Below are 13,804 nucleotides of genomic sequence, written 5' to 3' on the forward strand. Positions count from 1 at the left end.
ATAGCAGAAGATTTCACCCACCATCCTCTCCTCCCCTGGCTTCTAGAGGAATTCCTTCTACCTATCAACTTCTTCAGACCCCAGTCTATAAGAGTTTTTGCCCAAGTCCATCAAAGGCACAACCAGAAGATTAGAGCTGAGCAAATATCCACTACACTGGTTAAAAGATACTTGGCAGAATGATCTTAGGATCAGAAGGTGACCTGTGTTCCTGCCATCTTAACTCAGAACTTGGACTGATCCGTTACACGTGGTGGTTGAGCTCCGTGGTACCATTAGTACAAATCCACGTACATTGTGGATGCAGTCCCATGCTGTGGACCCGCCTGAGGCGCTGCCGTCATGCATATCGACTCGGTGGAGAAATGCAGTCCAGGGTCCAAACAACTAAGGTGGAAAATTCTGGAACACAAGTTCTCCGTCAGCTGCAAATTACCTACAGTACTAAAAGACGATTTAATTAATTTTTTACTCTGTATCTGCTATAACCAAGTTTTGTGAATTTGGACAAATTCCTCAGTTGCCTTCACTGTACAACAAAGAATTTCAGTTCTGTGATCCCTAAAATTCATTTTAGCTTGAAAATTGTGTTCCTGAATGTTCAAAATGAAAGACTTCAGCTTTCCTTACAGGAGACTATTGTTCATTTTTTGCAGCTATTTTATTCATTACAGCCAAACCCTTTACCATGGCCTTATTTTTTAAAAATTTTTTTGTGGGGGAGGTAATTATATTTACCTATTTATTTATTTTTAGAGGAGGTACTGGGGATTGAACCCAGAGCCTCGTGCATGCTAAGCATGCGCTCTACCACTGAGCTACACCCTCCCCCTGCAGTGGCCTTATTAACTGTGGCTTTTTCTTCTCTTCAAGCTGTTGGCTACTATATGGCAGTTCCGGCCCTGGTGGGCCAGAAGAAGGACGTTGGCCGTTTGAAACTTCTCCTCCCCGACCTGCAGCCCCAAAGCAACTTCTGTTTGCTCTTTCATTACCGGCTGGCTGGAAACAAAGTAGGGAAGCTTCGAGTGTTTGTGAAGAACAGTAACAGTGCCCTGGCCTGGGAGAAGACCAGGAGTGCAGATGAACGGTGGAAGACGGGGAAAATACAGCTCGACCCAGAGATGGATACTCCCAAAAGCGTAAGTGGAAAACAGTATTGAACGAGATGTTGACATTCTTTTTCCGTGATTTAACAAACAAAACACTCACTGAGCTACGTAGGCACTAGGGCTACAAAGATGTGTAAGACTTTTTCCCGACCCTTAAAGAGCTTATATTCTGGAGCAAAGTAGGCCAGGCAATTAATAGCACAACGAACGATGATGCGTGTCAGGTGCCTGCATGTTACATTCTGTGGACATGAGCTGTTTGTGTGTCAGGCTCCTCTCAACACCTTCCCTCCGAACCAGGCTCTAAATTCCTTAATGTGTAAAAGCATATCTTGTTCATTCATTTTGTACCCAGCACCTACCACAATGAATACAGGCTAGAAGGTCATTTTTAAATGTTTTTTGGACTGAACGGAGAGAGGGGCTGTTGTCTGGGGTCCCTAAAACCACCCTCAGGTTCCGTGATTCCCTAGAAAGACTCAAAGTACTCAGTAAAGCTGTTGCAGTTTGTTCATGATTATAGTTTGTTACAGTGAAAGGATATAGGTTAAAATCAGCAGAGGGAAAAGGCGCGTAGGGCAGAGGAGAGGCTAGGCACAAGCTGGCAGTTTTCCTCTCCCAGTGAGTCACGTAGATAGTTCTTAATTCTTTCAGCAATGACGTGGGACAACATGCACAAAGCACTACCCACCAGGGAAGCTCACTCAAGCCTTGATGTTCAGGGATTTTGTTGGGGGTCCATCTTCCTGCACAACTGCCCACGTGGCCGACCCTAGTTACTCAGTCTCTAACTTCTCCAGAGGCCAGGCCAATACTGTGTGACCCAACATCCCCATCAGAAATCACATGGTTGGCATAAACTATGTGGCGTGGCCAAAGACACTCTTAAGAGGTAGGATAGTCCAGGGACTTAGAGGTTATCTCCCAGGAACCAGTCAAGGGCCAAACCTTTGTTTGGAATGTGCAGAGTTTGGACAACCCAGACCTGCCGAGTTCATCTTTTATTGCACAGTGGGCTTAATAAAGGAAAAGGGAACAGAGTTTTAAGAGGAAGTTGATCAATGGGATAAAATGCTCAGAAAGAGCAAATAGGATAAAAATGACAAAGTCTCTATTAAGTTTGACCATCAGGAGGTGGCAGCTGACCTTTGCAGGAGTTGTGTCTTTGGAGGGGAAGAGGGAAGGCCACCCATGAGGAAGAAAAGGAGCAGAGCTCTGGGCCCATGTGAAAAGTTTGGTCGAGGTGGGAAGGGAAAAGATAGGGTGAAAGCTAGAAGGAGCTATATGAAGAGCTGAGTTCCCAGCTATGGTGACAAGAGGAAGACCAATTAGTAGACCCATGAACTAGGATTCTGTTTCTACTTCGCTTGTGAAAGATAATATGTTAGTTAACAAAAGTCAAATCCTGTAGTAGGTGTCAGACCAAAAAGCCAGGTCCCACGTCTCAGATGCTAGATTAAACATCTCCTCATTCATTCATCATCCTTGAATCAAAGCAGAACATCTTGTTTAAAATACACTCTACTAAAGAAGTTGTGGTACGTGTATACAATGGAACACTACTCAGCCATAAAAAAGAATAAAATAATGCCATTTGCAGCAACATGGATGGACCTGGAGATCGTCATTCTAAGTGAAATAAGTTAGACAGAGAAAGAAAAATACCATATGGTGTCAGTCATATATGGAATCTTAAAAAAAAAAAAAAAGACACAAATGAACTTATTTACAAAACAGAAACAGACTCACAGACATAGTAAATAAACTTATGGTTACCAGAGGGGTGAGGTGGGTGGGAAGAGATAAATTGGGAGTTCAAGATTTGCAGATACTAACTACTATATATATAGATAAACAACAAGTTTCTACTGTTTAGCACAGGGAACTATATTCAATATTTTGTAGTAACCTATAATGAAAAAGTATGAAAAGGAATATATGTATGTATGACTGAAACATGCTGTACACTACCAGAAATTGACACAACACTGTAAACTTACTATACTTCAATTTATAAAAAAAGTACGCATGACAGACATGGCATGGTTGTGAGCATCAGTCTTAAAGGCTTTCTTGAAAATGCCAATTTGCTCTAAGTTTGAATTTATTTTTTGAAAAAGTTTAGAAAAGATAAAGGAAAATCACTTTATTAAAAAGTAAAGATTTGTGATCATTGCACAGTAACATGAGTGCTTCCATGTTTTGCAATTTACCTTCCACATGGATACATATTTTAATTTATTTCCAACCATGATATGCACCTGCTGTTGATAGAATATGTGTTTGTGTCACTTTAAAAAAGAATAACATGTTCCAAATTAAATATTCCTTTTCTAAAACTTTTGTTCTTGGGTAACCTTGATCATCTTTGACTCAGAATCCTTTTGCTGTCCTCTGAATCTGCTTATCTCTGATACTGAGAATTAAGGAATTAAAGAACCCACTGTGTGTATTACCTTCTTCATTACTTACAGTGAGTGGTATTTAATAGATGTTCCATAAATTGTAGCTATTACTATTTTCATAATTATTGAATTTAAAATATTTTGGGGTTTTTTTCTGATTTTAAAACTAACATGAACTTTTTAAAAAAATTAACAGTATTGAAGAAACATAAGTGTTTATTCAGCAAATATTTATTTTAATAAAATTTCTAGGGGGAGGGTATAGCTCAGTGGTAGAGTGTGTGCTTAGCATGCACAAGGTCCTGGGCTCAATCCCCAGTTCCTCCATTAAAATAAATAAGGAAATAAGGAAACCTAATTACTTCCCCCCCAAAACAAAACAAACAAAAAACCAACAAAGAATTTCTTTGGAAACATTTTTGAATGAATGAATGAGTATAAAATAGTCACTGTACATCCTTAATTTTGTCAAATGAGTTATCTCTGTCATTTTCTGTCCAATCTGAAGATGAATTTTTTTAGTATTGATCCTGTGTTCGCCATGCATTAGAAATTTCTAAAACATAAAATTTGCTCCTCTTTTTATTTTTTATAAATATCTTAGATAAAAATGATTATAACCTATTATGAAACATTTTTCAACACATAAAAACTGTAGCATTGCAGATAATTTCAAATATTTAAACCAACATTTTAAGAGAAATAACTTTATTCCTGCAAACTACCAAAATCTGAACATATCAAAGTAATTCCCTTTCAACTATATAGTTTTACATTAGATCATTAGATGTTCACGAGGGATGTTAAATTTCTTCTAGCCTGCTTTTTGAAAAGAAAACCATATTATTCTTTTAGTTTTGCTTTTTTTTTCTTTAAATGGAAATTCTAAAATTTCTGCTTAAACCTTAGTTTTCTCAGCTTTTCAGGGTTTTCCAGATTCTTTTAATTATTTTTTATTGAAGTATAGTTAATCTACAGTGTTGTATTAATTTCCAGTGTACAGCATAGTGATTCAGTTATACATGTGTATATTCCTTTTCATATTCTTTTACATTATAAGCTGTTACAAGCTATTGAATATGGTTTCCTGTGCTATACAGTAGGACCTTGTTGTTTATTTCTTGATATATAGTAGTTTGTATCTGCAAATCCCAAACTCCCAATTTATCCCTCCCCATCCAGATTCTTTAAGGTGTTGCAGTGACCCTGTTTTCTCTGAATGTAATTCACTCAGTGTAGATACATGGCATCTGGAAAATATTATATATATAGATTTTTTTTCAATGTCAAAACCTGTTTCTATGCAAGAGGGACATAGTAGTTTAGTCCAGTGTAATAGCTATTAACTAGTGCAAGTATATTATTGCTTTAAATATTTTGAAGTAATTTTTTATTCCCTCTCCATTATTAGATCATTTTTGAAGCAGAACGTGGCAAGGGCAAAACCGGAGAAATTGCAGTGGACGGCGTCTTGCTGGTTTCAGGCTTATGTCCAGGTGGCCTTTTATCTGTGGATGGCTGAATGTTATTGTTGCCTTTTACATCGTTATGTTTGGCTTTCTATGTCAGTTCTCTGTTTTTTGACATTACATCATAGACCTCTCCCATTTTAGAAATACAAAGTGAAAAACTGTAATGCACCAACAGAATCATTATTGTAAGATGCTTTTCTTGTGTGAGATATGCCAATATTTGCTTTAAATATAGTACCACTGTGTCTTCTCACTCATCTCTGAATTTATAAAATATGGAGTTGTCAGTTCAGCTCCCCCTCGCAGTATATTTGATTTGTCTGCATGACTTGATGAATCTATTTTACAACGTTTCTAGAATTACCAAAAAGGAAAAAAAAAAAAAGGCACAGAAAAATGTTTAACTGTCTGACTTTTATGGCATTTCTTGGAAACTGTGACATCACAGATAGACTTTTACCTACGTGGCTTAGCCTGATCTTTTACAGCCAAGCTTGTATATTTAAATTCTTTATAATAATAATATCCAAATACTCACCTTTTGTCATGGTTTAAGTTTTTCTAAGTAAGTAAATGTGTTGTTGATTCTATGTTTAATTATGTGTATGATTATTTGCTTTGCTAGAATATGTGTTTATTCTTTTCTCTTTGGAAATACTTATATATTTTAAAAAATTCTTAAAATTACTTGCTATTATGGGATCACATGACTGCTTTATTAGGCCTCATAACTGCAATGCAAACAGCTTAAGTTGTTGAACTCAAGGCCTCAGAGAAATCCCTAAAACCTAATTATGCAAGTAGCAGGATTCCAAAAAAGACTGATGCCTCCTCTGTTTCTCTTTTCTTCCAAATTCAAGAACTGATTTGTGTGGTAATGAATCCTGAGTGTGTTCCCTGAGGATGAAAGCATATTCTGTTTTAAGATTCTGGGTCAGAAACAGGTTCAAGATAGCTCCCAAACAGAAGGTTCCCCAGATTGTTGCCTGTTAGCCCCAAAATTTTACTAATCTTTAAAATTTGTAGCTTTTACTCTTAAGGCTTTTTTTTTTTTTAACACCAAAACTCTTAGTAATCCTTCTTTGTCGTCGTCATCTTTGTTTTTTCAAGTAATCTTTCTTCAACAATGTTCTCTTCAATACAACCAACACATACAACCTTTCAAGATGGTGGGAAAAAACACATTGTTTTCCGTTAGTGTGAAGTACTTTTGTCATACAGAGTGTACACAGGACTGTAGGTATATCTGTTAGGATAACTGCTAGTTATAGAGACCCCCAAAATTGTGTGTCTAGTGAGATCACGTGAAGAACTGCCTGGCTCAGTCAAATCAATCCACAGAGTTGTAAGAGATAATAAAATAGCTGTGGTAAGGTGCTAAAGTGTGGGATGGTTTGTTACACAGCAAGAGCTAACTGACACAGGTGGTTTCTAAGACTGCGGTAGACTTAAAGAAGACTCCCCTCTAACCAGGGAAATTTGAGAGCGTAGGTGTGGTTTAGATTAAAGGAAGATAAGAGGGGAGAAATTGCAGTGAAGGGCAGTGCCCAGTAATCCAGGTTAAAGGAAGAGATGTTGAACCAGAAATGGAATAGGAAGTCCTGCAATTATGTTACGTATGGGTAGATAATCAGTGTATGAAGCTGAGTTAAGTTGAACTGAATAATATTTTTAATGGTTCTCTAGTATCTGTAGCAGAGACTTCTAGTTGCCCAGTATTTATTCTCACCTTTTTCCTTACTAGTATAACCATATATAAATATATATATGAGGTTAGGGGAGGATGTGCTCAACTTAAGGACTGTTTTTCCCAACCTCTCTTTCTGATGGGGAGTCCACTGAAGTCATTGGTGGGGCTTCTGGGAAGGCTCATTAAAGAAGGCTCTCAGTTGGCAGCCCCTTTTGCCCTTTCTCTTCCTCCTTCTGCCTGCCTGCAATGTGGTTGTGAAGGCAGGCGCTCTAGGAGCTGCCTGTGACCGTGAGAGCCAGGACCACACCCAAGGAGGACTACGTAGCTGGAGGAAGCCTGGGTCCCTGATGACATGATGGCATCTCTACCACTGTCCCAGGCTGGTCACTGCTTGATATTTTATTAAGTGAGATAAAAACAAACTCTCTCTTGGTCTATCTAGGATTGCAAACAAAGTACAATCCAAAGTCAGGGGAACAGTCTTAGCCCCTGGGGACTGCCCCGCCATTTCCACTATAAGACCACAGTCTTGGGGACTGACTTCTTGGACCTTAAATACCAACATACTGTTTTGAATTCCGGTCAACAGCCTATAGCGTCACGGACCTCTAGCCTGCAGTAGCACTGAATCATACTTGGGTTCCTTTGGACAACATAAGGTCAAATAACTCAGTCATGACTCCACATCTGTTGTCCCTAGTCACCACCCAAGATGGAAACCCCCCCGTCATCCATCCTTTCCCACTCTCTCATCCCCTCACTGTTATGGCCTCCCTCCTTTGGACACTAACTCCCACTGCTTCTGCCCCTGCCTCCATCACACATACTCCGTTGTCTGGGAAACAAACTCTCCTCCATTGTAATCCGGGTCAAAGATATCTTCCTAGTCTCCCAACCTTGGCTGAACTGAGTGCTCTCCCGGGGCTCCCCCTGCAGCCATATTGAAGGAAGCTGCTCATCCTCCCCCACTGCTCTCATTTCAGGGGCTGGAGTCTAGGGCAACATCCTCGTCGCTCCACTCTTGTTCACCATCTCTTATTTCTCTTTTTCCATGTAAAAGCCACCGTTCCTTGAAGGTGCAGTTAAATAGCTCTATGGCCCTCCATCTCTTCTAGCCATTGTCATCAACCACTGTGGTGACATCTAGGCAAATGACCCATCCAGAACCTGCCCTCACAATTCTTTGACCTCCTCTATTCCAGTAACCATCATCTCCTCCTCAGTCTCTGCACCAAGGCCACCCCTTGGACTTGATCATCACCTCTGAATTCTTGAACTCCACCATTAAACTCCGGTTGATTAGCTTTCTCTTCTTAATCTCCCCACACTTATCCTTTGACCTTTTTGAAACCCCCATTCTCTTGACACCTTCATTTTCTCCCCCTCGCTTGGCTTCCTCCTGGCTTGACTCTGCCCTCAAATAAAACATAACCTAGACTCCAAGACCCATCATCCCTTTAAAGATGCTCTTGCCTGTGGCCCACAAAGCCCACGCTCTTGCGTCCTTCCGCCAGAACCACCAGGCAGAGCCCCAGTCTGGATCAAGCCAACTGCCTTCTTTTCTCCATCCTGTCTCCAGGCTGCTAAGCACTGTTAGAGAAGATGACACACTGTGAAGACTGAGTCTTCAACAAAACCAAGATCTTCAACTTCCTGCAGACGTTGAGTGCTGCCCAAGTGACCTACCACTGAATGGTGCTGCCTATTTGCCTGTCTAGACTAGACTGCCTTCCCCGGGATGGCCCACATCCTGCAGCCTCCTGGACCTGTATTAATATGTTGAAATAACAATAACGTCTGCCCCCATTTTGGCCTCCTCTCTGAGGCTGAATGTCGGCAGCTGCCCAAAGCACTGAATTGAAGATTTTAAGACCATATCTGCCACAAGGAAGCGGGGTGCTGTATGACCCCTTCTGCTCGGGGAATTGATGCCTCCCTGAGATTGTGCTCACCTCCAGCCTGGCCCAAGGTAGCCTGTGTTTTTTGTTCTTGTCTTCTTCTCTTGCAGGCACAGAATACTTGTGGGGTGACTATGGGGTACTTTGACCCGGAGATGCTTGCAGCTGTCAAGAACTGTTACTCTCCTTGCAAGCTAACAAGTTGGCCTGTCACAAGTTCATGGATATCGGTAGAAAACACGAGACTCCTGGGACAGAGATGGACTTGATTACTCATGGGACAGCAGGTAGCCTGGACCTCACGGTCACACCATTACCCCTTGCTCCCCACCCCAAGTCTCACAGAGGGTGGGGCAGTGCAGAGGCGGGTCCAGGAGGATGCGGGGTACACAGTGAGTTTGTGCCACAGTTGAGGAACCCCAAATTTAGGAAACCCCCCATCTTACAGGGGTACCAATAGCAACCCTGCCCCAACCTTGCCCCGGAAGGAGACAATATTTTTATTTTGGGCAGGAGAAAAATCTGTTCTTGACAAGGAAGACACTGTCTCTGTTCTCCCAGGCTGTGTCCTCTGCCAGCATCCTTGATAAGATGGTACAGGGCAAACCTGCCAATGCCTTTGTGCAGAAGATGGATGGAAAGACATGAGACCCATGGAGAATCAGACTCTTACCTTTCAGGGATCAGTTAGATTAGATGAGGGGCTGACACTGAGAAAGACTGGGCAGCAGTGTTGGCACCTCATACATTTACAACAGTCTAGGTAGTATTCTCACTAAGCAGTGCACTTACAATTTGTGCACTGGCTTTTCTAAATTTGTGTTATATTGCAATAAACATTTATTTTAAAAATAAAAGTATTCTACCCTCCCCCCACTTTAAGACGAACCACATCTATGTGACTTTATCCTGGTTGACTTGAGACACCTAGAGTGAATTCGTCTCCCAAATACCAGCCAGGCAGGTTGTGACTGAAGTTACACAGACTCATGGATAATCTAGCCACAAGTAACTCTTACCTTGAGGATGTCCCCTGGCCTGCCATCCAGGATATTAAGGGGACCAGAGACATCTGCTTGTTGCTAGAAGTCGATGGCATTGGAGTCTTGAGGGGTGGGTCAACAGGCCTAGGGACTGAGGCCTAGGGAAACATCCCAGCTGCTCAGGAGCCTGGAAGCCTCGCCTTCAGCACATCTATTCATCTCTCTGGACAGTGATCAAAGTTTCTGCATCCCCCTTTCCTGTCTCTGTCACTGTCCTTTTAAAATCTTTTTCCTTCTGAGTCCCAGCCACAGTCACAGCTCGGCCGCCAAATGGTAGACACTTTCCCCTGCATTATGCGTTTTTTAGATCCTCTCTCAGAGTTGTAACAGCGCCCCCTTGTGGCAGCCTTGTGCACGTGTGCTGCTGCCGGCTGGTAAACAGCAGAAAGGGCTGTCTTCAGCATCTCCTGTTGTGTCTTTCCGCTATTCCTCCCCTGACCAGTGTCTTGTGAACCCGCTTCTTTCTGGGTACCCAGAACCTTCCGATCAGTCACCCCTGAGATCTCCTCCTCTCTCCTCCTCTCTTCCAATCCAATCTCGCAGACCTCTCTCTCTCTCCCAGTTCACCCCTCTCAACACTTACTTGTCCCTTGTCCCATTCTGCTGATCTCTGACTAGTGAAGGGAAACGACCCTTATAAGAAAACTCAGGCATGAGGAGTAACGGGCTGCAAGTGTAACCTTTCCTAAGGAATAACTGCTCTTTTTTAACAGCTGCTTCCGGTGACTTTACACAGAGGAATGAGTAAGAAGGCAGTTTCAGCACCAGAGTGGAAGAGGGCTGTTAGAATTCTGGAAGCTTCCTCCTGCCTTCCGGGCAAGTGGAGGGGGACCTGGAGAGAACCTCTCAGAGAGATTGACAGGTGCTCCTGCATTGAATTGAAAGGCCACAAGAAATGGTGCTTGACTCGCCTGAAAGACTAAACGGGTGAGAAGCCAGCTGGGGCTGCCGAAGACTGCCCGTGACCGTGAGGAGCGCGGCTGCAGAGGGGGCGGCCTCTGCTGCTGGGGCTCTCCCAGGGGCTGAGTGTGTACCCAGCCAGTAGCTGGGCTTAGGCTGTTTGGAAGGCCCTCACCCAAGGGGCCCATCTGCAGGTGAGCTGACCCAACACAAAAAGGCTGGGTGGGACATGCCACCAAGTGTAGGAGCTGGTGGTCAACCAGATGGTGTGTCATCTGAACGAGAGAATGGGTGAGGAGGGGCCCCGAACAAGGTGGGGGGGGATGTCTCCCCAAAAAAATGCCCAAAGTGAGCCCACAAAAAGAACCAAAGAGGCAGCCTTTGGACATGAACACACAGAGCGCCAATGGCAGGGAACAATACCATCAATCAAATTAGTTTCCTGTGCCTGCCAGAAAACCACTGTGGCTTAAAACAAAAGAAGTTTATTCTCTCCCAGTTCTGGATCAGAAGTTCCACCTCCAAGTGTTGGCAGGACCATGCTCCTTCCAGAAGCTCTGGGGAGAATCCTTCCTCACTTCTGCTGGCTTCTGGTGGCTCTAGGAGTTCTTTGGCTTGTGGCTGCCCCAACCCCACCCCGATGTCCACCTTTATCTTGACTGAAAAAAATGCACAACCTAACGGTTGAGAATTATGTTTTATTCGGTGGATTTTCTGAGGACTTCAGGCTGGGGAGACAGAGTCTCAGCTCTAAGGGACGATTCTGAGGAGGCAGGGGAGGAGCCAGGATATATAGGAGTTTTTGCAACAGAGACCAGGTAGTCAGAACATCAAAAGATTACTGTTCATTAAAGAAAACCAGATATCTCAAGTTAAGGAATTTAGTGCTTTTCTATGTGTGGGAAGATGGAAGAGCCTGGGCTCACTGAAATCATTCCTTTGATCTGCACCTTAAGTATCTAGGGCCAGTGTCCTGAAAGTCCCATCCTGGGCATACCTTTGGGTGTGGCTGCCGTGGCTTGATGGCTGCAACATCCTTTGTTGGCTAATCTGGCAGGCACCATTTTTCATTAGCAGTTTTCATGTGGCTTCTGCTCAGTCTCTGTGTCTTCTCTTCTGTCTCTTCTAAGGACACTTGTCATTGGATACCCAGGTAATGCGGCATGCTCTTATCTCAAGCTTTTAACTTATATCTCCAAAGACCCTTTTTTTTCCGAGTAAGATCACATTCACAGGTTGCAGGATTAGGAAGGGGCCATGTCCTTCTTGGCAGGGAAGGGGGGCACCATTCAATCCACGCTACTCATCAAATAAGACCTTTTTACCACTCCTTCCTCCTGTCTTCATCCTGAAGAAACCAGAAAATGGTGCAGGAAATGGAGAAAGGGTGCAGTAAGGAGAGGGAAGAAACTGATCTACATGTCTTTCCCTTTGTTGGTCCACAGAGTTACAGATCACACCATAGCTGAGGGAAGGTCAGCACTTTGAATTGGTTGAGTAAGTGAAGTTCTGATATTAAATTAGAACAGGCTTCTTAACAACCTAAAAATAAGATTCTTTCTTTATACCTGAAAGTGGCTGGAAAAGCTGTGGGGAAACGAGGGGGAAGGGGAACTGGAGGAAGGTGGTCAAAAGGTACAAACTTCCAGTCATAAGTATGAGGGATGTAATGTACAACATGATAAAGATAATTAACAATGGCTGTATGTTGAACCTGAAAGTTGTTCAGAGTAAATCCTGAGAGTTCTCATCACAAGGAAAATGTTTTTCTTTTTTCTTTTGTATTTATGTGAGATGATGGATGTTCACTAACTTACTGGTGTTCATCATTTCATGATGTATATAGGTCAAGTCATTATGCTGTACACCTTAAACTTACACAGTGCTGTATTTCAGTTATATCTCAGTAAAAGCAGAAGGAAGAAAACAGAAAAGCTGTGGGATTTGCTCAAGCCTCAAGTTCCAACCCTAGAGCAGCCAAGGGGCAGTAGAGAGCAGACAGAAGTTTCAAGGCAATGGTGAGAAGAAAAAAGTTTCTTCTTACATGCTACAAAGCCCAGCCTGTTCAATAAGTTAGATTTATAATAGGTGTCTCGCTTCGTTCTTGTGATAGAAACAGTCTTATAGCAATAGCCTTTTGAAACCAGTCTCTTAGGTTATATCCGGGATTAACCTGCAGTATTTCAACAGTTTTTAAAAGGGAGTCGCTGTAGCTTCTTTACTAATTACAGCTTTAGTCTCGATCGTGTCTTTCCTACTAGGTAAAGTTTACTACATTGCTTATCACTCTGCTTCCTGACAGCATCCAATGCAGAGCAAAGCCCTGCTTCCTTAAATCTTCCTATATAGTAGGGGATCAGCAAAGAAGACTGCTACCTTCTCTCGTTCTACCATCACTTTGGATTTATTGGACCCTTGCAGGGAAAGAATATGTACAGGTAAGAAGTGCAGGGTGTTCAAGGCTACTTAATGTATGTCTTCTCCTTTCCTATCAACTGATGCATGTGAAGGGTGCAATAAATACTTGTTGAATTAATTACAGCATTAACTAATTCACATTTTTGTCCAAAGTTTTGTCGGTTTTAGCTGAGCACTCTTTTGACTGGCAGCAGAAACGATACGTTGTTGAGTAGTTCAACAAACTGCTGCTCAAAAACAACAGCCGGGCTAGTTTGTTTCCATTCAGGCACTGGAGCGGTCCGCCCGCGCCCGCCTCCGCGCCGGCCCCCGCCCAGATGACGTCCTCCTGGGAACTGCGGGTTTGGGGGCGGTTCGCCTGCCAATCGCTCTGCGCAGACGCTATTTCCTTAGCGCGCATGCGCAGTCGTGTGTTCTCCAGTATGTGGGTTTGGGTGGGTTGAGCCTCCGCGGTCCCGCCCCAGAACCGGAAGTTCTCTCTAGACGCGGGGGCCTCCGAGGGCTCCCGGGGTTCCCTCGCGCTTCTCCGTGAGCAGTGCTCAGGGTTCGGCGGCGTCTTTGCTTCTGCAGAAAGCCGAGCCTTTGTCCCCAGTGGAAGCCCACCTTGCTCGGGGAGGCTCTCGCTGCGCCCAGGGCCGGGTAGGCCCACACATGTCCTTGCCCTCCCCTCTTCTCCAGCCGAGATCGGCGAGGTGGGTCCTCGGGGCCGCCGCTGCGTGTGTGCTGGGTCTCAGGCTGTCACCGTCGGACGGCTTGCAGCAGGCTCTGCTTGTCGCTCCACCCCACCCACTGAAACCCTGACCTGGGCCAGAGTGGGCCCTTGCGCTGGTCCAGTCCCCTCGCTGTACCTTTGTTAGGGATCGCCATAA

At 43.5% G+C, this 13,804-nt stretch overlaps 2 protein-coding genes across 11 annotated transcripts in view; both read left to right on the plus strand.

Moving 5' to 3' along the window:
- The window catches only part of EGFL6 (EGF like domain multiple 6), a 106,113-nt gene extending 100,530 nt beyond the window's left edge, over positions 1 to 5,583 (plus strand). For all 3 annotated transcript variants that reach the window (XM_032475781.1, XM_006190501.3, XM_032475782.1), the window contains exons 11-12: positions 874 to 1,139; positions 4,926 to 5,583. In XM_032475781.1, the coding sequence (XP_032331672.1) occupies positions 874 to 1,139; positions 4,926 to 5,036 (377 nt within the window). In that variant the 3' untranslated portion in view covers positions 5,037 to 5,583. The remainder of the gene's footprint in view (positions 1 to 873; positions 1,140 to 4,925) is intronic.
- Positions 5,584 to 13,375: 7,792 nt separating this feature from the next.
- The window catches only part of TCEANC (transcription elongation factor A N-terminal and central domain containing), a 41,788-nt gene continuing 41,359 nt past the window's right edge, over positions 13,376 to 13,804 (plus strand). For all 8 annotated transcript variants that reach the window (XR_004318234.1, XR_004318231.1, XR_004318235.1 and 5 more), the window contains exon 1: positions 13,376 to 13,627. The gene's annotated coding sequence lies outside the window, so the exon portion shown is untranslated. The remainder of the gene's footprint in view (positions 13,628 to 13,804) is intronic.

Source organism: Camelus ferus, chromosome X (assembly GCF_009834535.1).
Source record: "Camelus ferus isolate YT-003-E chromosome X, BCGSAC_Cfer_1.0, whole genome shotgun sequence".
NCBI lineage: Eukaryota > Metazoa > Chordata > Mammalia > Artiodactyla > Camelidae > Camelus > Camelus ferus.